This window comes from Pongo pygmaeus, chromosome 2 (genome assembly GCF_028885625.2).
Source record: "Pongo pygmaeus isolate AG05252 chromosome 2, NHGRI_mPonPyg2-v2.0_pri, whole genome shotgun sequence".
Lineage (NCBI taxonomy): Eukaryota > Metazoa > Chordata > Mammalia > Primates > Hominidae > Pongo > Pongo pygmaeus.
In genome coordinates this window covers 143,237,870-143,263,918 of record NC_085930.1, presented here as the reverse complement: position 1 = coordinate 143,263,918, position 26,049 = coordinate 143,237,870, and the positions used below count along the sequence as shown (strand labels likewise).

General features: G+C 42.6%; 1 protein-coding gene and 1 long non-coding RNA gene across 3 annotated transcripts in view; both read right to left on the bottom strand.

Moving 5' to 3' along the window:
* Nucleotides 1-9,142, bottom strand: part of LOC134739185 (uncharacterized) — an 86,283-nt gene extending 77,141 nt beyond the window's left edge. The window contains exon 1 of the long non-coding RNA XR_010125760.1: nucleotides 8,221-9,142. This is a non-coding gene — a long non-coding RNA (uncharacterized LOC134739185). The remainder of the gene's footprint in view (nucleotides 1-8,220) is intronic.
* A 6,383-nt stretch (nucleotides 9,143-15,525) lies between these two features.
* The window catches only part of CEP63 (centrosomal protein 63), a 92,039-nt gene continuing 81,515 nt past the window's right edge, over nucleotides 15,526-26,049 (bottom strand). For both annotated transcript variants that reach the window (XM_054479862.2, XM_054479865.1), the window contains exon 13: nucleotides 15,526-15,746. In XM_054479862.2, coding sequence (XP_054335837.1) covers nucleotides 15,648-15,746 — 99 coding nt within the window. In that variant the 3' untranslated portion in view covers nucleotides 15,526-15,647. The remainder of the gene's footprint in view (nucleotides 15,747-26,049) is intronic.

Below are 26,049 nucleotides of genomic sequence, written 5' to 3'. Positions count from 1 at the left end.
ACAAAAAAAAAACAAAAAAAAAAACCCTAGAAAATCTAGAAGAAATGGATAAATTCCTGGACACATACACCCTCCCAAGACTAAACCAGGAAGAAGTTGAATGTCTGAATAGACCAATAACAGGCTCTGAAACTGAGGCAAAAATTACTAGCTTACCAACCAAAAAAAGTCCAGGACGAGATGGATTCACAGCCGAATTCTACCAGAGGTACAAAGAAGAGCTGGTACCATTCCTTCTGAAACTATTCCAATCAACAGAAAAAGAGGGGATCCTCCCTAACTCATTTTATGAGGCCAGCATCATCCTGATACCAAAGCCTGGCAGAGACATAATAAGAAAGAGAGAATTTTAAACCAATATCCCTGATGAACATCAGTGCAAAAATCCTCAATAAAATACTGGCAAACCAAATCTAGCAGCACATCAAAAAGCTTATGCACCATGATCAAGTTGGCTTCATCCCTGGGATGCAAGACTGGTTCAACATATGCAAATCAACAAACGTAATCCATCACATAAACAGAACCAACGACAAAAACCACATGATTATCTCAATAGATGCAGAAAAGGCCTTCGACAAATTTCAACACCACTTCATGCTAAAAACTCTCAATAAATTAGGTATCGATGGAACATATCTCAAAATAATAAAAGCTATTTATGAGAAACCCCCAGCCGATACCATACTGAATGGGCAAAAACTGGAAGCATTCCCTTTGCAAACTGGCACAAGACAAGGATGCCCTCTCTCACCACTCCTATTCAATATGGTGTTGGAAGTTCTGGCCAGGGCAATCAGGCAACAGAAAGAAAGGGTATTCAATTACAAAAAGAGGAATTCAAATTGTCCCTGTTTGCAGCTGACATGATTGCATATTTAGAAAACCCCATCATCTCAACCCAAAAACTCCTTAAGCTGATAAGCAACTTCAACAAAGTCTCAGGATACAAAATCAATGTGCAAAAATCACAAGCATTCCTATACACCAACAACAGACAGAGAGCCAAATCATGAGTGAACTCCCATTCACAACTGCTACAAAGAGAATAAGATACCTAGGAATCCAACTTACAAGGGATGTGAAGGACCTCTTCAAGGAGAACTACAAACCACTGCTCAACGAAATAAGAGGACACAAACAAATGGAAGAACATTCCATGCTCATGGATAGGAGGAATCAATATTGTGAAAATGACCATACTGCCCAAGGTAATTTATAGATTCAATGCCATCCCCATCAAGCTACCAATGACTTTCTTCACAGAATTGGAAAAAAATACTCTGAAGTTCATATGGAACCAAAAAAGAGCCCTCATAGCCAAGACAATCCTAAGCAAAAAGAACAAACCTTGAGGCATCACTCTACCTGACTTCAAACTATACTACAAGGCTGCAGTAACCAAAACAGCATGGTACTGGTACCAAAACAGAGATATAGACCAATGGAACAGAACAGAGCCCTCAGAAATAACACCACACATCTACAACCATCTGATCTTTGACAAACCTGACAAAAACAAGAAATGGGTAAAGGATTCCCTATTTAATAAATGGTGCTGGGAAAACTGGCTAGCCATATGTAGAAAGCTGAAACTGGATCCCTTCCTTACATCTTATACAAAAATTAATTCAAGATGGATTAAAGACTTAAATGTTAGACCTAAAACCATAAAAACCCTTGAAGAAAACTTAGGCAATACCATTCAGGACATAGGCATGGGCAAAGACTTCATGACTAAAACACCAAAAGCAATAGCAACAAAAGCCAAAATAGACAAATGGGATCTAATTAAACTAAAGAGCTTCTGCACAGCAAAAGAAACTACCATCAGAGTCAACAGGCAACCTATAGAATGGGAGAAAAATTTTGCAATCTACCCATCTGACAAAGGGCTAATATGCAGAATCTACAAAGAACTTAAACCAATTTACAAGAAAAAAACAAACAACCCCATCAAAAAGTGGGCAAAGGATATGAACAGACACTTCTCAAAAGAAGACATTTATGCAACCAACAGACACATGAAAAAATGCTCATCGTCACTGGTCATCAGTGATCATCACTGGTCATCAGTGCAAATCAAAACCACAATGAAATACCATCTCACACCAGTTAGAATGGCGATCATTAAAAAGTCAGGAAACAACAGATGCTGGAGAAGATGTGGAGAAATAGGAGTGCTTTTACACTGTTGGTGGGAGTGTAAATTAGTTCAACCATTGTGGAAGACAGTGTGGTGATTCCTCAAGGGTCTAGAACTAGAAATACCATTTGACCCAGCGATCCCATTATTGGGTATATACCCAAAGGATTATAAATCATGCTACTATAAAGACTCATGCACACATATGTTTATTGTGGCACTATTCACAATAGCAAAGACTTGAAACCAACCCAATGTCCATCAATGATAGACTGGATTAAGAAAATGTGGGACATGTACACCATGGAATACTATGCGGCCATAAAAAAGGATGTGTTCATGTCCTTTGCGGGGACATGGATGAAGCTGGAAACCATCATTCTCAGCAAACTATCACAAGGACAGAGAACCAAACATTACATGTTGTCACTCATGGGTGGGAGTTGAACAGAGGGAACACTTGGACACAGGCTGGGGAACATCACACACTGGGGCCTGTAGGGGGGTGGGAGACTGGGGGAGGGATAGCATTAGGAGAAATACCTAATGTAAATGACGAGTTGATGGGTGCAGCAAACCAACATGGCACATGTGTACCTATGTGGCAGATCTGCACGTTGTGCACATTTACCCCAGAACTTAAAGTATAATTTTAAAAAAAAAACCATCCACTGTAGTTATAATTTCCTTTTCCTTCTATTTCTGCCAGTTTTTTTCCCTGAGGCTATATTATTAGTGGCATATAACTTAGAATTTTATATCTTCTGACAGATGGACACTTTATCATCATTAAATCTCTCCTTTTTTATTTGATCATGCTTTTTATCTTGAAGTCTGCTATTTCTATTTCTAGTTTAAAAAAACGTTTTCATCATGAATGTGTATTGAGTTCTGTCAAATGCTTTTTCTGCATTAAAGTGATTATATAATTTTTGTTTGCTTGTTTGTTTGCTTTTTGAGACAGAGTTTCGCTTTTGTTGCCCAGGCTGGAGTGCAATTGCACCATCTCAGCTCACTGCAACCTCCGCCTCCTGGGTTTAAGCAATTCTCCTGCCTCAGCCTCCTGAGCAGCTGGGACTACAGCGCCACCATCATGCCCGGCTAATTTTTGTATTTTTTAGTAGAGACAGGGTTTCACCATGTTGGCCAGACTGGTCCCAAACTCCTTACCTCAGGTGATCCACCCGCCTTGGCCTCCCAAAGTGCTTGGATTACAGGTGTGAGCCACCGCGTCTGGCCCATATAATTTTTTATTTCGTTAATGTGGTATATTGATTTCTTATTGCTGCTGTAACAAACTACCACAGAGCTAGTGACTTAACACAAATTTACTGTATATTCAAAAGTACAAAATGAGGTTCTCTGGGCTATACTCAGGGTGTTAACAGGACTGTGTTCTTTTCTGGAAGATCTATGGGAGAATTAGTTTTTGTATTTTTTACTACTTCTAGAGGCTGCCTGCATTCCTTGGCTCATAGCCCCCCATCCATCTTCATAACCACCAATGGCCAGTGGAGTCCTTCTCATACCACATCACTCTGATATTCTTCTGCCTCCCTCTTCCACACTTGGGTCCCTGTGATTACATGAGACCCAACTAGGTAATTCATGATATTCTCCGTATTTTAAGGTTAGCTGATTAATTACATTTGCTACCTCAATTTCCCTTTGGCACCTTAATTTCCCTTTGACATGCAAGATAATTACAGGTTGCAGGGCTTATTAGGGCATAGATATTTTTGGAGGGCTGTCGTTCACATGTGGTGAACTCTATTTTTTCTCAAATGTTATATCAACCTTGAATTCATATGAGATAAACTCCATATTGTCATGATGTATTAAGCTTGTTCTTTATTAATAGACTTAATTTGCTAATATTTTGTTAATGACTTTTGCATTTGTGTTCATGAGGAATATTTGCCCATAAATTTCTTTTTTAATAATGTCTTTGTCAGCTTTTGGTATCATGGTTTTGCCAGCCTAAGAGAAAAAGTTGAAAAGAATTCCCTTCTACTTTCTACATGAATTTAGTTATGGTTGGTATTATTTCTGTTTGTCTGTGTGTTTGTTTTTAAACAGCTTTATTGGGATGTAAATTTTAGATCATAAAATTCACTCTGTGTAAGTGCACATTTTAATAATTTTTGTAAATTCTTAGAGTTGTACAGCCATCACCACAATCCAGTTTTAGAACATTTCAGTTACCCCAAAAAGCTTCCACATACCCACCCACAGCCCCAGGCAACCACTACTTTATAGATTTGCCTTCCTGACTTTATATAAATTGATTCATACAATATATAATCTTTTGGCTTCTTTTACTTAGTTTTTTTTTTGTTTTTTTTTTTTTTTTTGAGGTGGAGTCTCACTCTGTCGCCCAGGCTGGAGTGCAATGGCTCAATCTCAGCTCACTGCAACCTCTGCCTTTCAGGTTAAAGTGATTCTCCCGCCTCAGCCTCCCCAGTAGCTGGGATTACAGGCACCCACCATTATGCCCAGCTAATTTTTGTATTTTTGTAGAGATGGGGTTTCACCATGTTACCCAGGCTAGTCTGAAACTCCTGACCTCAGGTGATCCACCTTGGCCTCACAAAGTGCTGGGATTACAGGCATGAGCCACCATGCCCAGCCCTTAGTGTGTTTTAGTGTTTCATCCATGTTGTAGCATGTATGAGTACTTCATTCCTTTGTATTGCTATATAGTATTATTTGCATGGATATACTTTTTTTTATTCATTTACCAGTTGATAAACATTTACATTTTGGCTATTATGAGTAATGCCGCTATAGACATTCAAATGATGTCTTTATATCAACATACATATATGGATATATATTCTCACTTCTAGGTACCTAGCAGTAGAATTACTGTGTTGAATATATAAAGAACTCTTACCCTTTCATAATAAGAAAATCAACAACCCAATTAAAAACTGCGCAGGTTTGAATGTACATTTCACCAAAGAAAACATATGAATGGCTAATAAGCACATGAAAAGGTGCTCACTTTAGTCATTATGGAAATGCAAATTAATAACAATGAGTTATCAGTACACACCCACTAGAATGGTTATAATCTAAAAGACTAATTGCTATCAAGCATTGGTGAGGATGTGGTTAAATTGAAACCCTCAAATGTTGCTGATGAGAATATAAAATAGCTTAGCCACTTTGGAAAACAGCTTGGTATTTTTAAAAGTTAAACATAAACCCAGCAATTCCTGGGAAAGCACATTATTCCCGGGAAAGTGCAAAAACCAGCTCTGCATAAACCAAACCTACCCCAAGGACAACATATAAGTTACCTGGTAAGGTTCTCATTTACTGGTTGCAAACTTCATGTATGATGTTGCCTTATATACTTTTTATAATACATGAAATCACACTACGTGTTGTTTGTGAATATGTATACATACAAAAATACGGTTGTCAAGTGTTAACACCATCACCAAGATAGCAGTTGTTTCTGCTAAAGAAATGGTGTGGGGGCCATCCAGCACTTTGGGAGGCCAAGGCAGGTGGATCACTTGAGGTCAGGAGTTTGAGACTGTCAGGCCTCTGAGCCTAAGCCAAGCCATCGCATCCCCTGTGACTTGCACGTATATGCCCAGATGGCCTGAAGTAACTGAAGAATCACAAAAGAAGTGAAAAGGCCCTGCCCCACCTTAACTGATGACATTCCACCATTGTGATTTGTTCCTGCCCCACCTTAACTGAGTGATTAACCCTGTGAATTTCCTTCTTCTGGCTCAGAAGCTCCCCACTGAGCACCTTGTGACCCCCCGCCCCTGCCCACCAGAGAACAACCCCCTTTGACTGTAATTTTCCATTACCTTCCCAAATCCTATAAAACGGCCCCACCCCTATCTCCCTTCGCTGACTCTCTTTTTGGACTCAGCCCGCCTGCACCCAGGTGAAATAAACAGCCATGTTGCACACACAAAGCCTGTTTGGTGGTCTCTTCACACGGACGTGCATGAAATTTGGTGCCGTGACTCAGATCAGGGGGGACCTCCCTTGGGAGATCAATCTCCCGCCCTCCTGCTCTTTGCTCCGTGAGAAAGATCCACCTATGACCTCAGATCGACCAGCCCAAGAAACATCTCACCAATTTCAAATCTGGTAAGCGGCCTCTTTTTACTCTCTTCTCCAACCTCCCTCACTATCCCTCAACCTCTTTCTCCTTTCAATCTTGGCACTACACTTCAATCTCTCCCTTCTCTTAATTTCAATTCCTTTCATTTTCTGGTAGAGACAAAGGAGACACGTTTTATCCGTGGACCCAAAACTCCAGTGCCAGTCACAGACTGGGAAGGCAGCCTTCCCTTGGTGTTTAATCATTGCAGGGACGCCTCTCTGAAACGCCCACGTTTCAAGGGTGTCAGACCACACTGGGATGCCTGCCTTGGTCCTTCACCCTTAGCGGCAAGTCCCGCTTTTCTGGGGAAGGGACAAGTACCCCAACCCCTTCTCTCCTTGTCTCTACCCCTTCTCTGCTTTACCGGGGAAAGGGCAAGTACCCCAACCCCTTCTCTCCTTGTCTCCACCCCTTCTCTGCTTTTCCGGGGAAGGGGCAAGTACCCCAACCCCTTCTCCCCTTGTCTCTACCCCTTCTCTGCTTTTCTGGGGGAGGGGCAAGTACCCCTCAACCCCTTCTCCTTCACCCTTAGCAACAAGTCCCGCTTTTCTGGGGGAGGGGCAAGTACCCCTCAACCCCTTCTCCTTCACCCTTAGCGGCAAGTCCCACTTTTCTAAAGGGCAAGAACCCCCAATCCCTTATTTCCACATCCCAACCTCTTATCTGTGCCCCAATCCCTTATTTCTGCACCCCAACCTCTTATCTCTGTGCTCCAATCCCTTATTTCCGTGCCCCAACCCTTTCTCTGCTTTTCTGGAGGGCAAAAAACCCCCACCCCTTCTCCGTGTCTCTACTCTTTTCTCTGGGCTTGCCTCCTTCACTATAGGCAAGCTTCCACCTTCCATTCCTCCTTCTCCCTTAGCCTGTATCCTTAAGAACTTAAAACCTCTTCAACTCTCACCTGACCTAAAATGTAGGCGTCTTACTTTATTCTGCAATGCCGCGTGACCCGAATACAAACTCCACAGTAGTTCCAAATAGCTGGAAAACAGCACTTTCAATTTTTCCATCCTACAAGATCTAAATAATTTTTGTCGTAAAATGGGCAAATGGTCTGAGGTGCCTGACGTCCAGGCATTCTTTTACACATCAATCCCTTCCTAGTCTCTGTGCCCAGTGCAACTCGTCCCAAATCTTCCTTCTTTCCCTCCCGCCTGTTCCCTCAGTCCCAACCCCAAGCATCGCTGAGTCTTTCTAATCTTCCTTTTCTACAGACCCATCTGACCTCTCCCCTCCTCGCTAGGCCAAGCTAGGTCCCAATTCTTCCTCAGCCTCTGCTCCTCCACCCTGTAATCTTTTTATCGCCTCCCCTCCTCACACCTCGTCTGGCTTACAGTTTCATTCCGTGACTAGCCCTCCCCCACCTGCCCAGCAATTTACTCTTAAAAAGGCGGCTGGAGCCAAAGGCATAGTCAAGGTTAATGCTCCTTTTTCTTTATCCCAAATCAGAAGCGTTTAGGCTCTTTTTCATCAAATATAAAAATCCAGCCCAGTTCATGACTCCTTTGGCAGCAACCCTGAGACACTTTACAGCCCTAGACCCTAAAAGGTCAAAAGGCCATCTTATTCTCAATATACATTTTATTACCCAATCCGCTCCTGACATTAAATAAAACTCCAAAAATTAGAATCTGGCCCTCAAACCCCACAACAGGACTTAATTAACCTCGCCTTCAAGGTGTACAATAATAAAAAAAAGGTGCAATTCCTTGCCTTCACTGTGAGACAAACCCCAGCCACATCTCCAGCACACAAGAACTTCCAAACGCCTGAACTGCAGTGGCCAGGTGTTCCTCCAGAACCTCCTCCCCCAGGAGCTTGCTACAAGTGCCAGAAATCTGACCACCAGGCCAAGGAATGCCTGCAGCCCAGGATTCCTCCTAAGCCGTGTCCCATCTGTGCAGGACCCCACTGAAAATCGGACTGTTCAACTCACCTGGTAGCCACTTCCAGAGCCCCTGGAACTCTGGCCCAAGGCTCTCTGACTCCTTCCCAGATCTTCTCGGCTTAGCAGCTGAGGACTGACGCTGCACAATCGCCTCGGAAGGCCCCTAGACCATCACGGATGCCGAGCTTTGGGTAACTCTCACAGTGGAGGGTAAGTCCATCCCCTTCTTAATCAATATGGAGGCTACCCACTCCACATTACCTTCTTTTCAAGGGCTTGTTTCCCTTGCCTCCATAACTGTTGTGGGTATTGATAGCCAGGCTTCTAAATCTCTTAAAACTCCCCAACTCTGGTGCCAACTTTGACAACACTCTTTTATGCACTCTTTTTTAGTTATCCCCACCTGCCCAGTTCCCTTATTAGGCTGAGATATTTTAACCAAATTATCTGCTTCCTTGACTATTCCTGGACTACAGCCACATCTCATTGCCGCCCTTCTCCCCAACCCAAAGCCTCCTTCACGTCTTCCTCTCATATCCCCCCACCTTAACCCACAAGTATGGGACATCTCTACTCCTTCCCTGGCAACCAATCACATGCCCATTACCATCCCATTAAAACCTAATCACCCTTACCCTGCTCAACGCCAATATCCCATCCCACAGCACGCTTTAAAAGGATTAAAGCCTCTTATCACTCGCCTGCTACAGCATGGGCTTCTAAAACCTATAAACTTTCCTTACCATTCCCCCATTTTACCTGTCCTAAAACCAGACAAGGCTTACAAGTTAGTTCAGAATCTGCACCTTATCAACCAAATTGTTTTGTCTATCCACCTCGTGGTGCCAAACCCATATACTCTCCTATCCTCAATACCTCCCTCCACAACTCATTATTCTGTTCTGGATCTCAAACATGTTTTCTTTACTATTCCTTTTCACCCGTCATCCCAGCCTCTCTCCGCTTTCACTTGGACTGACCCTGACACCCATCAGGCTCAGTAAATTACCTGGGCTGTACTGCCACAAAGCTTCACAGACAGACCCCATTACTTCAGTCAAGCCCAAATTTCATCCTCATCTGTTACCTATCTCGGCATAATTTTCATAAAAACACACGTGCTCTCCCTGCTGATCGTGTCCGATTAAGCTTCCAAACCTCAATCCCTTACAAAACAACTCCTTTCCTTCCTAGGCATGGTTAGTGCGGTCAGAATTCTTACACAAGAGCCAGGACCGCACCCTGCAGCCTTTCTGTCCAAACAACTTGACCTTACTGTTTTAGCCTAGCCCTCATGTCTGCGTGCAGCGGCTGCCACTGCTTTAATACTTTTAGAGGCCCTCAGAAATCACAAACTATGCTCAACTCACTCTCTACATTTCTCATAACTTCCAAAATCTATTTTCTTCCTCATACCTGACCCATATACTTTCTGCTCCCCGGCTCCTTCAGCTGTACTCACTCTTTGTTAAGTCCCACAATTACCATTGTTCCTGGCCCGGACTTCAATCCAGCCTCCCACATTCTTCCAGATACCACACCTGACCCTCATGACTGCATCTCTCTAATCCACCTGATGTTCATCCCATTTCCCCACATTTCCTTCTTCCCTGTTTCTCACCCTGATCACGCTTGATTTATTGATGGCAGTTCCACTAGGCCTAATCACCACACACCAGCAAAGGCAGGCTATGCTCCAGCACAAGACACTAGCCCGCCTCTTAGAACCTTTCATTTCCTTTCCATCGTAGAAATCTATCCCAAGGAAATAACTTCTCAGTGTTCCATCTGCTATTCTATCTGCTATTCTACTACTCCTCAAGGATTATTCAGGCCCCCTCCCTTCCCTACACATCAAGCTCGAGGATTTGCCCCCACCCAGGACTGGCAAATTAGCTTTACTCAACATGCCCCGAGTCAGATAACTAAAATACTTCTTAGTCTAAATAGACACTTTCACTGAATAAGTAAAGGCCTTTCCTACAGGGTCTGAGAAGGCCACCGCAGTCATTTCTTCCCTTCTGTCAGACATAATTCCTCAGTTTAGCCTTCCCACCTCTATACAGTCTGATAACAGACCAGCCTTTATTAGTCAAATCAGCCAAGCAGTTTTTCTGGCTCTTAGTATTCAGTGAAACCTTTATATCCCTTATGGTCCTCCGTCTTCAAGAAAAGTAGAACGGACTAAAAGTCTTTTAAAAACACACCTCACCAAGCTCAGCCACCAACTGAAAAAGGACTGGACAATACTTTTACCACTTTCGCTTCTCAGAATTCAGGCCTGTCCTCGGAATGCTGCAAAGTACAGCCTATTTGAGCTCTTTTTTATTAAGCCCCAGTCTCATTCCAGACACCGGACCAACTTAGACTGTGCCCCCAAAAAAACTTGTCATCCCTACTATCTTCTCTGTGGTCATACTCCTATTCACCGTTCTCAACTACTCATACGTGCCCTGCTCTTGTTTACACTGCCAGTTTACACTGTTTCTCCAAACCATCACAGCTGATATCTCTTGGTGCTATCCCCAAACTGCCACTCTAAACTCTTGAAGTAAATAAATAATCTTTGCTGGCAGGACTATGCTGAATCTCCTTAGGCACTCTCTAATCAGATGTTCTAGGTCCTCCCAATTCTTAGACCTTTTATACCTGTTTTTCTCCTTCTCTTATTCCATTTAGTTTTTCAATTCATACAAAACCACATCCAGGCCATCACCAATCATTCTATACCACAAATGTTTCTTCTTACATCCCCCACAATATCACCCCTTACCACAAGACCTCCTTTCAGCTTAATTTCTCCCACTCTAGGTTCCCACGCCGCCTTTAATCCCACTTGAAGCAGCCCTGAGAAACATCGCCCATTCTCTCTCCATACCACCCCCCAAAAATTTTCGCCGCCCCAACACTTCAACACTATTTTGTTTTATTTTTCTTATTAATATAAGAAGGCAGGAATGTCAGGCCTCTGAGCCCAAGCCAAGCCATCTCATCCCCTGTGACTTGCACGTATACGCCCAGATGGCCTGAAGTAACTGAAGAATCACAAAAGAAGTGAAAAGGCCCTGCCCCACCTTAACTGATGACATTCCACCATTGTGATTTGTTCCTGCCCCACCTTAACTGAGTGATTAACCCTGTGAATTTCCTTCTTCTGGCTCAGAAGCTCCCCCACTGAGCACCTTGTGACCCCTGCCCCTGCCCACCAGAGAACAACCCCCTTTGACTGTAATTTTCCATTACCTTCCCAAATCCTATAAAACGGCCCCACCCCTATCTCCCTTCGCTGACTCTCTTTTCGGACTCAGCCCGCCTGCACCCAGGTGAAATAAACAGCCATGTTGCTCACACAAAGCTTGTTTGGTGGTCTTTTCACACGGACGCGCATGAAAGAGACCAGCCTAGCCAACATGGTGAAACCATGTCTCTACTAAAAATACAAAAATTAGCCAAGTGTTAAACTAAAGGGCTTCTCCACAGCAAAAGAAACTATCATCAGAGTGAACAGGCAACCTGCAGAATGTGAGAAAATTTTTGCAATCTACCCATCTAACAAAGGTCTAATATCCAGAATCTACAAGGAACTTAAACAAATTTACAAGAAAAAAACAACCCCATCAAAAAGTGGGGAAAGAATATGAACAGACACTTCTCAAAAGAAGACATTTATGCAGCCAGCAAACATGAAAAAAAGCTCAGCATCACTGATTATTAAAGAAATGCAAATCAGTCACAATGAAGCTGGGCACAGTGGCTCACGCCTGTAACCCCAGTACTTTGGGAGGCCAAGGCGGGCAGATCACTTGAGATCAGGAATTCAAGACCAACCTGGTCAACATGGTGAAACTCCATCTCTACAAAAATACAAAAATTAGCCGGGCATGGTGGTGTGTGCCTGTAGGTCCAGCTACTCAAGAGGCTGAGGCAGGAGAATCATTTGAACCCAGGAGGCAGAGGTTGCAGTGAGGTGAGATCACGCCACTGCACTCCAGCCTGGGTGACAGAGCAAGACTCCATCTCAAAAAAAGTAAAAAAAAACAACAACACAAGTCAGAATGACGATTATTAAAAAGTCAAGAAACAATAGATGCTAGCGAGGCTGTGGAGAAATAGGAACACTTTTACACTGTTGGTGGGAGTGTAAATTAGTTCAACCATTGTGGAAGATAGCATGGTGATTCCTCAAGGATCTAGAACCAGAAATACCATTTGACCCAGCAATCCCATTACTAGGTATATGCTCAAAGGAATTTAAATCATTCTACTATAAAGACACATGCACACATGTTTATTGCAGCACACATGTTTATTACAACAGCAAAGACATGGAACCAACCCAAATGCCCATCAATGATAGACTGGATAAAGAAAATGTGGCACATATACACCATGGAATACTATGCAGCCATAAAAAGGAATGAGATCACGTCCTTTGCAGGGACATAGATGAAGCCAGAAGCCATCATCCTCAGCAAACTAACACAGGAACAGAAAACCAAACACTGCATGTTCTCACTCATATGTGGGAGTTGAACAATGAGAACACAGGGACACAGGGAGGGGAAAAACACACACTGAGGCCTGTCGTAGGGGTGGACAGAAAGACGAGGGAGAGCATTAGGACAAACAGCTAATGCATTTGGGGCTTAAAACCTAGATGATGGGTTGATAGGTGCAGCAAACCACCATGGCACATGTATACCTGTGTAACAAACATGCACATTCTGCACATGTATTCCAGAACTCAAAGTAAGAAAAAAAAAGTTAAAAATAGAAAATTAGCCAGGCATGGTGGCGCACACTTGTAGTCCCAACTACTTGGGGACGCTGAGGCATGAAAATTGCTTGAACTCGGGAGGTAGAGCTTGCAGTGAGCCAAGATTGCACCAGCCTGGGTGACAGAGCCAGACTCCATCTCAAAAAAAAAAGGTGGATTAGAAAAGGCCACAAAAAAGTTTTTGGTAAGCTTTTTTTCCATACAAGTGTGAAGCATACATGATGAAATGTTGACATTTGTTAAATCCAAGAGAAAAAATTATCCATGCTACTATTTTTTAAAAAGAAGCTTTGCCTAACCCAGGGTCACAATTTTCTCCTATTTTTTTTTCCTAGAAGTTTTTTGGCTTTGGTTCTTTATAGATGGCACTCTATTGCAAAAACAGCCCCATTCTGGTTGAAGGGACATATGATGGGTGGCCAGTTTCTGTCGCTCCAGTCTTGTTTGGAGCCCTGCAGACAAGGGAAGATGGCTCTCCTCCTGCTGGGTCCCCACTCCCTTTCCTGGGAATCTTAACTGCAGTAATGCATCATGGTCCCAGGTCATCTTTACTACGCCAACACTAGTGTGAGCAGAGGTTACAAACTTTACTGTTTGGCCTGCGCAGTGTTGTTTTTTGTTTGTTTTAAGTTAATTGGTGCTAACATTTGAAAACCAGGAAAATAGCATTAAAAAATTGAGCAGCCAACTTTTCCTGAGAAGCCCGTGAACACAGGGGGCCAAGTTTTAGTTCCTCCCTTTGGATGGGCTGGCTCTCCAAGTCACCCCACATGTGCCCCTCTATTGTCTCCCAGACCCTGAGGCCAGGATCAACTTCCTGCCCTGATGCCTTCCTACAGCTGCCCTCTTGGGTGGCTGACATTACATACGGAGTTCCATCTACAGCATTTTTATTGTCTTCCCTTTTCAGCATCTCACCTGGCCTTGTGACAGCCTTGATGAATTAGGATCATAGTCCACATTCTGCATATGAAGAAACTGCCCAAGGGCATACAGCTGCTAAGTGGCAAGCTGGCTTTGAGGCCCTACCTCTCCACTCTCAGTCTCATTTCACTGGGCCTCATTGCCCTGGGCACTGGGGATTCAAGTATTGGTGATGCAAATTGCTAAGGGCACAGGTGTGTTACTAGTCCTGCCATGCGCACTTGTCAGAGGTTCTTGGAGCAGGAAGGGAGCTGGCATCTGTGTCTTCTGTGCTGGCATCTTCAGGGAATACCAGGAACTCAGTCTTCTAAGATGAGGGGTTTGCTTGATTAATGTTTGATGAATGAATTAATAAATGGATAAACTGTCATTCTGAGTAGCCCATGTATGTTTAAGCATTAATCAAAATAAATTTTAACTGCAGAAATATTTCAGTGGAAGCATAAAAGAAGAGGAGAAAGGGCTGGCCTGCAGTGTCCCAAAACCATACCAGGGCTTCACCACCAAGGCTCTTTCATCCAAAGGCCCAACATTCAAGAGAAGACTTCCCGTGAAAAGCATAAACAATTATATTTACACCTGTGGGGTAAACTGGAGAGAATTTAAGGGGGCTTACATGTAAAAGTCATTGCATTTCTCTGCAATATGTAATTATGATGATGAAAATAAAATGCAAGTATTAAGAAATACTGAATTTATATTGAACTTCTAATACAATCTTTGCAAAAATATTTGATGAAAATCCTATGGCCCAGCACAGTGGCTCAAGCCTGTAATCCTAGCACTTTGGGAGGCCTAGGGTGGATTGCTTGAGCCCAGGAGGTCGAGACCAGCCTGGGCAACATAGGGAAACCCCATCTCTACAAAAAATTTAAAAAATTAGCCAGATGTGGTGGCAGACACCTGTAATCACAGCTACTCAGCGGGCTAAGGTGGCTAAGCTGAGGCCAGGATGCCTAAGCTTCAGTGAGCCGTGATTATGCCAATGCACTCCAACCTGGGCCACAGAGTGAGACCCTGTCTCCAAAGAAAGAAAGAGAAAATGAAAGGAAGAAAGGGAGGGAGGGAGGGAGAAAGAGGGCCACAGAGTGAGACCCTGTCTCCAAAGAAAGAAAAAGGAAAGAAAAGAAGAAAGGAAAGAAAGGAAGAAAGGGAGGGAGGGAGGGAGGGAGGGAGAAAAAGGGCCACAGAGTGAGCCCACGTCTCCAAAGAAAGAAAGAAAAAAGGAAAGAAAGGAAGAAAGGTAAGAAAGGAAGAAAGGGAGGGAGGGAGAAAGAGGGCCACAGAGTGAGACCCTGTCTCCAAAGAAAGAAAAAAGGAAAGAAAGGAAGAAAGGGAGGAAGGGAGGGAGGGGGGAAAGAAGGAAGCAAGGAAGGAAGGAAAGATGGATGGAACGAAGGAAGGAAGGAAGGGAGGGAGGGAGGGAGGGAGGGAAAGAGGGGAGAGAGAGAGAGAGAGGGAGGGAGGGGAAGGGGGACAGAGGGAGGGACGGGGGGATGAAGGAAGGAAGGAAGGAAAGAAGGAAGGAAGGAAGGAAGGAAGGAAGGAAAGAGTTATCTTAAGCTTTCTAGCATGAAAATTCCTGATGTTTTTAGTGACAGTCTTTAAATTCTTCATAGTCCGTATTGATGAGAAGCTTTGGCAAAATAGTGTTAATTTTCTTTACAATATTTATTTAAAAATTACAACAGTACAGATTGTATATAAAGACTCTAACTGAGATTCTTGTTTCATTGACAAATTGTTAAAATTCTTAACTGCCAGTGGTGGTAGCTCACACCTGTAATCCCAGCACTTTGGGAGGCTGAGGCTGGCGGATTGCTTGAAGCCCGAAGTTCAAAACCAGACTGGACAACATGGTAAAACCCCATCTCTACAAAAAAAAATACAAAAAATTAGCCAGGTGTGGTGGCACGTGCCTGAAGTCCCAGCTACTCAGGAGGCTGAGGTGGATCACTTGAGCCCAGGAGGTGGAGGTTGCAGTGAGCCGTGACTGCACCACTGAACTCCAGCCTGGGTGACAGAGTGGGACTCTATAACCAAAAAAAAAAAAAAATCTTAGCAATATTATGGATAAATTTTGAATCTAATCAAATATTTTTAGATCCAGTGTTAAAAAATAATGAGAAACCCTAATTTGAAGAATTATATTTCTTGTTGGAGCAGGCACCCTGTAGCTTGGCATGAGAGGCAGCAGAGCTTGCCAGCAGCAGACAGACATAATTGTCTGACACATCACTAGATAATACTTTTGGCCTTGTTTGTAGTGTTTAAGTTTAGGCCAAGGATCCAAAATGCATCTTGAGATTTCAGAAAGATTCAGAAACTGTTGGATTGCTTTGTAAAAACAGATTTGGGACTGCTGTCTAGAGCTGTGCCCACCTGAGCTCTGTCTGGTCTCCCTGCAGAAGCCCCTCCTCCATCTCTCTTCTCACTCCAGTCCTAAGGAGCTGCACTTTGGCAGTGAGCAATTATCTTGGAGCACACAGAGCACCAGCTCCTCCAATAGTGCTATAGGCCCCTTGTCCACAGAGGACAGTAGCATACTCTGCAACTCTGCAGAGGAAATGGCTGAGTGGTCCAGCTTCTCCCTGATCATATGCAGCCAGCCCATGAGGCTGCATGTCAAGCATTGGGATTGTGACCTACAGAGACTGTAGTGCACTTGTTCAAACCTGATCTTCTTCCAAGAAGCCCCAGGAGAAGAGCACTCACCATCCCAGGCTTGCCCTAAATGCTGTCCTAAATGCTGAGGGCTTCCAAAACCTCAGGGCCTAACTCTAACACAGGTAGAATGCTCTGATCTGTCAGATGCAGAACAATAGTTCTCCAAAATTCCAAAAAGTATGTCATGAATAAAAAAAATTAATATTACCTTGCTTGGGTAAGTTGATTTATTATCTCAGCCCATTTAAAGGATAAGCTCTTATTTAGCCAGAATACCCAAAGCAACCCTAAGCAAAAAGAACAAAGCCAGAGGCATCACACTATCCAACTTCAAACTATACTACAAGGCTACAGTAACCAAAACAGCATGGTACAGGTGCAAAAACAGACACATAGACCAATGGAATAGAATAGAAAACTCAGAAATAAAGCCACATGCCTACAGCCATCTGATCTTCAACAAAGTCAACAAATAAACCATGGGGAAAGGACTTCCTATTCAACAAACGGTGCTGGGATAGCTGGCTAACCATATGCAGAAGATTGAAACTGGACCCTTACCTTTCACCATATACAAAAATTAACTCAAGATGGAGTAAAGAGTTAAATGTACAATTTCAAATTATAAGAATCCTAGAAGAAAGCCTAGGAAACACCATTCTGGACATCAGCCTAGGCAAAAAATTTATGACTAAGTCCCCAAAAGCAACGGCAACAAAAACAAAAATTGACAAGTGGGACCTAATTAAACTAAAGAGCTTCTGCACAGCAAAAGAAACTATCAACAGAGTAAACAAAATGGGAGGACATATCCTCAAACTAAACAATCTGACAAAGATTTAATATCCAGAATCTATAAGGAACTTAAACAACTCAACAAGCAAAAAGCAAACAACCCCATTAAACAGTGAGCAAAAGAGATGAACAGACACTTCTCAAAAGAAGACATACAAGCAGTCAACAAACATATGAAAAAATGCTCAACATCACTAATTATCAGAGAAATGCAAATCAAAACCATACTGAGATACCATCTCACATCAGTCAGAATGGCTATTATCAAAAAGTCAAAAAAACAACAGATGCTGGTGTGGTTGCAGAGAAAAGGGAATGCTTTATACACTGTTGGTGAGAATGTAAATTAGTACAGCCACTGTGGAAAACAGTTTGGAGATTTCTCAATGAACGTAAAACAGAACTACCATTTGACCCAGCAATTCCATTACTGGGTATATATACAAAAGAAAATAAATCATTCCACCAAAAAGACACATAAACTCATATGTTCAGCATTACACCATTCACAATAACAAAGACATAGAATCAACCCAGGTGCCCATCAATAGTGGATTAGATAAAGAAAATGTGGTACTTATACACCATGGAATACTACACAGCCATGGAAAAGAACGAAATCATGTCCTTTGCAGCAACATGGATGCAGCTAGAGGCCATTATCCTAAGCAAGATAAGGCAGGAACAGAAAACCAAATACTGTATGTTCTCTCTTACAAGTGAGAGCTAGACATTGGGTAGTAATGGACATAAAGATGGCAACAATAGACACTGGGGATAGAAAGAAGAAGAAGAGAGGGGAGCAAGGGTTGAAAAACTATCTATTGGATACTATGCTCACTACCTGGGTATTGGGATCATTCATATCCCAAACCTCAGCATCATGCAGTACACCCATGTAACAAACCTGCATGTGCACCCCCTGAATTTAAAATAAAAGTTGAAATTATTTTTTAAAAAAAGACTAAGTTCTTAGAGTCAAGATTGACATTAAGCACAAATACTGCCTCCTGTAAACAAGTGAATGTTCACAGGGAACCAACATGACCAGGCATGAGATAAAACATAAGTCAGCCTCTATTTAGAGGCTTAACCTGGAGTCCACAGACACTTCCCAAGGGATCCAAGGATACAATTTAGGGTTCCATGAATTTGGGTGGGAAAAACTGACATCCTTATTTTCAATAACCTCTGACTGAAATGTACTTTTCTTCCATTATGAGTATAGGCCACAGTGCTAGCAGTACCTGTAGCTTTATTCCAATAGAAATCACAGATATTTTCATAGCTCATTACAATCGTGATGGACATCTTAAAACATTACTTTCATATGTCCCCACTTCAAAAGCATGGTAGGTGATAGACCTGCCACTCAGTCTTGTTATTTAATGAGTTAACAAAGAAGTGCATATAATACTACATCACAAATTTGTTTTTTCTTAGGTTTTCATAACTGAATGACGATATTTTATTTTCCATTTAATGCTTTGTATCTTTTGTTGTTGTTGTTGTTGTTGTTGTTGTTGAGACAGAGTCTTGCTCTGTCGCCCAGGCTGGAGTGCAGTGGCACGATCTCAGCTCACTGCAAGCTCCACCTCCCGGGTCCATGCCATTCTCCTGCCTCAGCCTCCCAAGTAGCTGGGACTACAGGTGCCCGCCACCATGCCCAGCTAATTTTTTGTATTTTTAGTAAAGATGGGGTTTCACCATGTTAGCCAGGATGGTCTTGATCTCCTGACCTCATGATCCACCTGCCTCGGCCTCCCAAAGTGCTGGGATTACAGGTGTGAGCCACCACACCCGGCCTTTGTATCTTACTTTATGCACTTAGTCATTATTCTGAGGGGTCCATAGGCTCCTCAACTCTGCCAGAGGCATCCCTGACACACAGAAGGTAAAGAACCTCTAAGTACCTAAGCCACGAGCTCCCATTCCATTTGGGAAGCAACAGAGGAGGCTGAGGCAAGATGCTTGCCAGTGGGAGGGAGAGAGGGCACTCCTAATCCCATTCAGAGGCTGACCTGGCTCTGGGGAATTTGACTTGCTGTGTTTTCCATTCTGTTTTGGCATATTCTTAAAAAACACTTGAAGTGATTTGGTTGTGTCTCTGCCCAAATCTCATCTTAAATTCCCACATGTTGTGGGAGGTACCCAGTGGGAGGTGGTTGAATCATGGGGGCAGGTCTTTCTTGTGCTGTTCTCATGACAGTGAATAAGTCTCATGAGATCTGATGTTTTTAACAAGGGGAGTTTCTCTGCACAGGCTCTCTTTTTGCCTGTTGCCCTCCATGTAAGATGTGACTTGCTCCTTCTTGCCTTCTGCCATGATTGTGAGGCTTCCCCAGCCACATGGAACTGTAAGTCCATTACACCTCTTCTGTAAATCGCCCAGTCTCAGGCATGTCTTTATCAGCAGCATGAAAACAGACTAATACAGTAAATTGGTACCAGTAGAGTGGGGTGTTGCTGAAAAGATACCTGAAAATGTGGAAGCAACTTTGGAACTGGGTAGCAGGCAGAGGTTGGAACAGCTTGGAGGGCTCAGAAGAAGACAGGAAAATGTGGGAAAGTTTGGAACTTCCTAGAGACTTGTTGAATGGCTTTGACCAAAATGCTGATAACTATATGGACAATGAAATCCAGGCTGACCTGGTTTCAGATGGAGATGAGGAACTTGTTGGGAACTGGAGCAAAGGTGACTCTTGCTATGTTTTAGCAGAGACTGGTGGCATTTTGCCCCTACTCCAGAGATTTGTGGAACTTTGAACTTGAGGGAGATGATTTAGGGTATCTGGCAGAAGAAATTTCTCAGCAGCAAAGCATTCAACAGGTGACTTGGGTGCTGTTAAAAGCATTGTTTTAAATGAGAAACAGAGCATAAATTTTGGAAAATCTGCAGCCTGACAATGCAATAGAACAGCAAATCCCACTTTCTGAGGAGAAATTCAAGCCAGCTGCAGAAATTTGCATAAGTAATGAGGAGTCGAATGTTAATCCCCAAGACAATGGGGAAAATATCTCCAGGGCATTTCAGAGGTCTTCACAGCAGCCTCTCCCATCACAGGCCTAGGAAGAAAAAATGGTTTCATGGGCCGGGCCCAGGGTCCCCATGCTGCGTGCAGCCTAGGAACTTGGTGCCCTGTGTCCCAGCCACTCCAGCTGTGGCTGAAAGTGGTCAACATAGAGCTCAGGCCATAGCTTCAGAGGGTGCAAGTCCCAAACCTTGGCAGATTGCATGTGGTGTTAGTCCTGCAGGTGTGTAGAAGACAAGAATTGAGGTTTGGGAATCTCCACCTAGATTTCAGAGGATGTATAATGCTTGGATATCCAGGCAGAAGTTTGCTGCAGAGGTTGGGTCTTCATGCAGAACCTCTGCTAGGGCAGTGCGAAAGGGAAATGTGGGGTCAGAGCCCCCACACAGAGTCCCCACTAGGGTACTGCCTGGTGGAACTGTAAGAAGAGGGCCATTGTCCTCCAGACCCCAGAACGGTAGATCCACTGACAGCTTGCACCATGCACCTGGAAAAGCCAGACTCTCAATGCCAGCTCATGAAAGCAGCTGGGAGAGAGGCTTTACAATGCAAAGCCACAGGAGTGGAGCTGTGCAAGACCATGGGAAGCCACCTTTTGCATCAGCGTGACCTGGATGTGAGACATGGGGTCAAAAGAGATCATTTTGGAGCTTTACGATTTGACTGCCCCGCTGGATTTCGGACTTGCATGGGGCCTGTAGCCCCTTTGTTTTGGCCAATTTCTCCCATTTGGAATGGGTATATTTACCCAATGCCTGTATCCCTATTGTATCTGAGAAGTAATTAAATCACTTTCGATTTTACAGGCTCCTAGGCTCAGATTTGCCTTGTCTCAGATGAGACTTTGGACTATGGACTTTTGAGTCAATGCTGAAATATGTTAAGACTTTTGGAGATTGTTGGGAAGGCATGATTGGTTTTGAAATGTGAGGACACAAGATATGTGAGAGTCCAGGGGTGGAATGATGTGGTTTGGCTGGGTCCCCATCCAAATTTCACCTGAATTCCCATGTGTTGTGGGAAGAATCTGGTGGAAGGTGGTTGAATCATGGGGGCAGGTCTTCTTCATGCTGTTCTCCTGATAGTGAATAAGTCTGGCAAGATCTGATGGTTTAAAAAGGGATTTTCTCTGCACAGGATCTCTTTATGCCTGCTGCCCTCCATGTAAGATGTGACTTGCTCCTCCTTGCCTTCCGCCATGATTGTGAGGTTTCAGCCACATGGAACTGTAAGTCTATTACACCTCTTTCTTTTGTAAATCATCCAGTCTCAGGTATGTCTTTATCAGCAGCATGACAATGGACTAATAAAACACTTAATACTTCAAATATTTTGGATCTCTGGAAAACAGCTTGAGAAATGTGGATTTAAGGAATGACTGCCTGGGGAAGAGTCTGGAATTACTTGGTGTTGTTAAACAATGGGTTAATGTTAAACCTTTTTGGAGCAAAATAAACAGATCAGGTGATACCTTCTTAGTCTACAAGTCATAGCTCATGCAGGAGGTAGCAGGTTGAACATATCATCAATCTGGAACCTTTCCTGTCCTTTGCTCATGGTCCAGAATTTATTAATATGAACAGGCTACTGCTGGGGTTCCATGCTGGGCTGAGGGGCCTGTCTTCCAGAAAAGGGGATCCTTGGGGAAGCACTGAGCTCCTGCCCCAGCCACTGTCCTGTTGGGTTACACAGGGACCTGCAGGATTGCAGTGCATGCTCCTGTTGGGACCAAGGGCTATGCTTGCCTGTGGCTGAAGAAACTAACTGGGAGATAACACTTCCAGTCTTGTTTGTTGTATTTCATTTAAGTTGGGGATCTGAAACTCATGTCCTAGATCACAGAAAAGTCAGGGACTGGTGGGCTGTTTGGGTTTATGCTATACATCAATGGCAAGACAAATCCAAGAGCTGGCCCACTGAGAGGCCCCCATTACCTCCCAAAGCTGGTGCCACAGAAATCAGGACAGCTCTGGGAACTGGTGATTAGCCCATCCACACTGGATGCCTGTCAAAGGGATAGCCACTCCAGAAAAGGACCGGGAAGACTAGTTTCAAAGAGTATCTTAGCTGATCTGTTTCTCATAGCCAAAGAAATAAAGCAGGTTTAGGTAATGTACCTGGCTTTTCTTTCTCTACTTTGCCCAGTCATGCTTGTAGAGATACTAAGGGACTTGCTAAGCAGTCTTAGGGCAGAACTTCAATATGCTCATATTGCCACATCAGTGGTCTGCAACCCTCTAGTGTTCTGTAAACAGTCCTCCGCTAAGCACTGAGGTTAGCGCCAAGCATTCCTGCAGCTTCTCCTTAGAATACACTTAGCCAAGACACTGCCTGGCTGATGAGTGGCCTTTGCTGCCTGCACCCTCGCCTAACAGGCAGCAGCACCAAGACTGAACTCCCACCCAGAAGAGCAGGAACCCCTGCAGTGTGCAGGCCCCCGGCCCTCTGCCCCACAATATCGCACAGTGCAGAGCCGCCCCACACCACAAGCAATGATTGACAGAGCTTGATCATCCACTCTCTCCAAGAAAGGTACCGTTACTCCTGAATGTGAACTGAGAGTTGAAAATAGAAAACTTTAGAATAGCTTGTGCTATATGTATTGTGGTATTTCCTTAATATAAACTTGATATTTTTAAGGAGATGCCATGCATCAGAGGCTTTTTTTTTTTTTTTTGGTAACAGTGATTAAGATATAATTTACATACTATATAATTCACCCATTTAAAGTACACAATTCAGTTGTTTTTAGTTGTTATATTCAGAGTTGTGCAACCATCACAATCAATTTTAGAACATTTTCATCTCAAAAAGAAACCCCATACCCTTTAGTCTTCACCTCCCAATCCTCCTATCCGCACCCCATTTCCCACCCCAACCTTCCACCAATCCCTAGCAACTATCCATCTACTTTCTATCTCTATAGATTTGTCTATTCTGGGCAATTCATATAAATGGAGTCATACAATATGTGATTTTTTTTTTTTTGCTTTCTTCCTGTTTTCAAAGTTCATCCATGCTGTGGCATCAGTAGTATAATACTTCATTCCTTTTTGCTCCCAAATAACATTCCATTACATGGATATACATTTTGTTTATCCATTCATCAATGATGGACATTTAGGTTGCTTCCACTTTGGTGTTATTGTGAATAATGTTGCTAAGATCATTTGTGTACAAATTTTTGTGTGGATATGTTTTCATTTTTCTTGGGCATATATTTAGGATTGGTATTGCTGGGTAATATGGTAACTCTTTTTGAGGAACTGCCAAACTGTCTTCCAGAGTGACTGCACTATTTTACATTCCCATCAGCAACATATGAATGTTCCAATTTCTCCACATCATCTTCAACACTTGTGATTGTCCATTTTTTTTAATTATAGTGGATGTGTAATGGTATCTCATTTTGATTTTGATTTGCATTTCTCTGATGACTAATGATGTTGAACATCTTTTCATTTGCTTTTTAGCCATCTGTACATCTTTGGAGAAATGTCTATTCCAATCTTTTGTCCATTTTGGAACTGAATTGTCTTTTTATTATTGAAAAGCTTAAATTTTGAATGACTATTCAACTGCACTTTAAAATTCAGCCCCAGAAGGGAGAGGTTGGACTCCTCTAATTTTATGTCTCTCCCCAGGAAATGGGATACCATTCTGGGAGAACTCTAGCCCCTAAAGCTATGGTTTTTAATCTCTTTCTGATTCACAGACGCCTTCAAGATTCTAATGAAAATTATGAACCTTCTCCCCAGAAAAATGCACAATGCACATTTTTTGCATTTAATATTATATTACTATTATTAACATTAATAAATGTTTTGCATTTAATATCGAGTTCTAGACCTTCCCCTATCAACTACTGCCTTATGTTCTTTTTGTAAGAGGAGTGCAAAAGTTCTTCTGATTGGATGATTGTCAAATAATTGAACCTGGCCTTAATGGGCAACATAAAATTCCCAAATTCTAGTTCCTCACAGAGAGGGGAAAAAAAGATGTGAACTGTATTGTCCAAACTATCAAAATTGCACTGTGGAGAAATAGCTTTTACAAAAGATTGGTTTAAAGCAGTCTATTATCCCTCTAAATTTTCCCTTTTCAGGCCATGAGAGCTTTATGCAATCATGTTTGTGGCCCTCTCAGAACAGTTTCCTCTGAATTTGGATGTCAGCCTTATGCCATCAACCCACAGTGAAGCATACTGTGGGGGGAGCTGTGCAGATTATTATTACCAGTTATGAAAATGTTGGACTTCTCTTCTGGATACTCACATACTTTACAAAATGCTTATTCAAACACACAGAAAAAATCTGTGCTTTTCTTAAGCCTATGATTTTTTTTTTTTTAATCTTATGGGCACCATAAAACTTTTAGGTAAATGTTTTCTCCTCTGCTTTTCCCCCTCTGAAGCTCAGAGGTAACTTGGCTGTCTTCCTCTAGCAACTGGACTGAACAACTAGATTCATTAGTGAATCAATGTTTACGGCCCTCATTTTCCCTCTGCCCCGATTCTGTTTGTTACTTTTTGATGCATTTATACTATTTCAAACTGTTTTGGGACAAGCTGACACATTTCTTTTTCTACGTTTCAGTGCTGTTCATGACAACTGTTTGCTTAACCTATGTTCTCATGCCATAGAGCTTATTTTATAATTATCTTTCTTATCTGTAACTTTTAGGTACTGGACTCGAGTGTTTTGCAAACAGAAAATCATCACCCACAGTTTACCAGGTGTTATGTGTACGTAAGAGAGAGAAGGTAAGAATTGTTTGGGTTTAAGCAGATATCACAGAAACACAGAGTGCTGTAGTATTTTTTCTACACTTCCTGAGATCAAATGAGTCTACAAGGGAAGGTAATGTCCAGCCCACAGTGGGAAGTCAACTTTGCCCTCTTCAGCTGAAATCTGCGTAGGAATTCAGATGAAAATTCATTGGGAATCCAGGACAAGAGGAATGAGATGACTTGCCCAATAAAACATTATCTGTAAACACCAAAAGTAGACTACCAACCCTAATCTTTTCATCTCATTTGGGTACCCTGATCACTGAGAGATTTTGGAAAATGTGTGTTAAGACACTAACTCAGATTTAGTCTTGACACATTTTAATATTTGGTATTAATATATCTTTTTGAAAAATGGTGAGACATTAAATTACAGTCAAATGTTCTGACAAATTTGGACAACCCATTAACTATTAGATACTTCAGCTTTAAAAAACAGTATAATTTAAGGAAATACATAGTACCTCATGATTCCTTAAGTATTTCCGGTGACTACAAAGTCTGTCATTGTTCCTCCTAGTCAACACGTAGTACAAACATTTCAGAAACGGGTTGCAGTCTACAGATTTTAAGCTGAAGCTTGGGACTGTCTAAAACTCAGAAATCTCCTGAATATAACAGCAATGCACATAGGTACAGTACTTTTAAAATCTGCAAAGCCCTTTCAAATATATATTTTCAGTAAATCTTCTCAACCCCATTAGATATTATTTCAGTTTTATCGATAAATACAATGAAGCCTTGAATGGCAGTGATTTTCATCCACCCAGTATTTGCTTAGGATCTGTTATGTGTTAGGCAGCATGCTGACTGAGGATGTAGGCAGGACTCAGCCCCTGAAAGATAGAAATCAAAGTGGACAGCACAGTCTGGTCAGAGCCACACACAGGGTG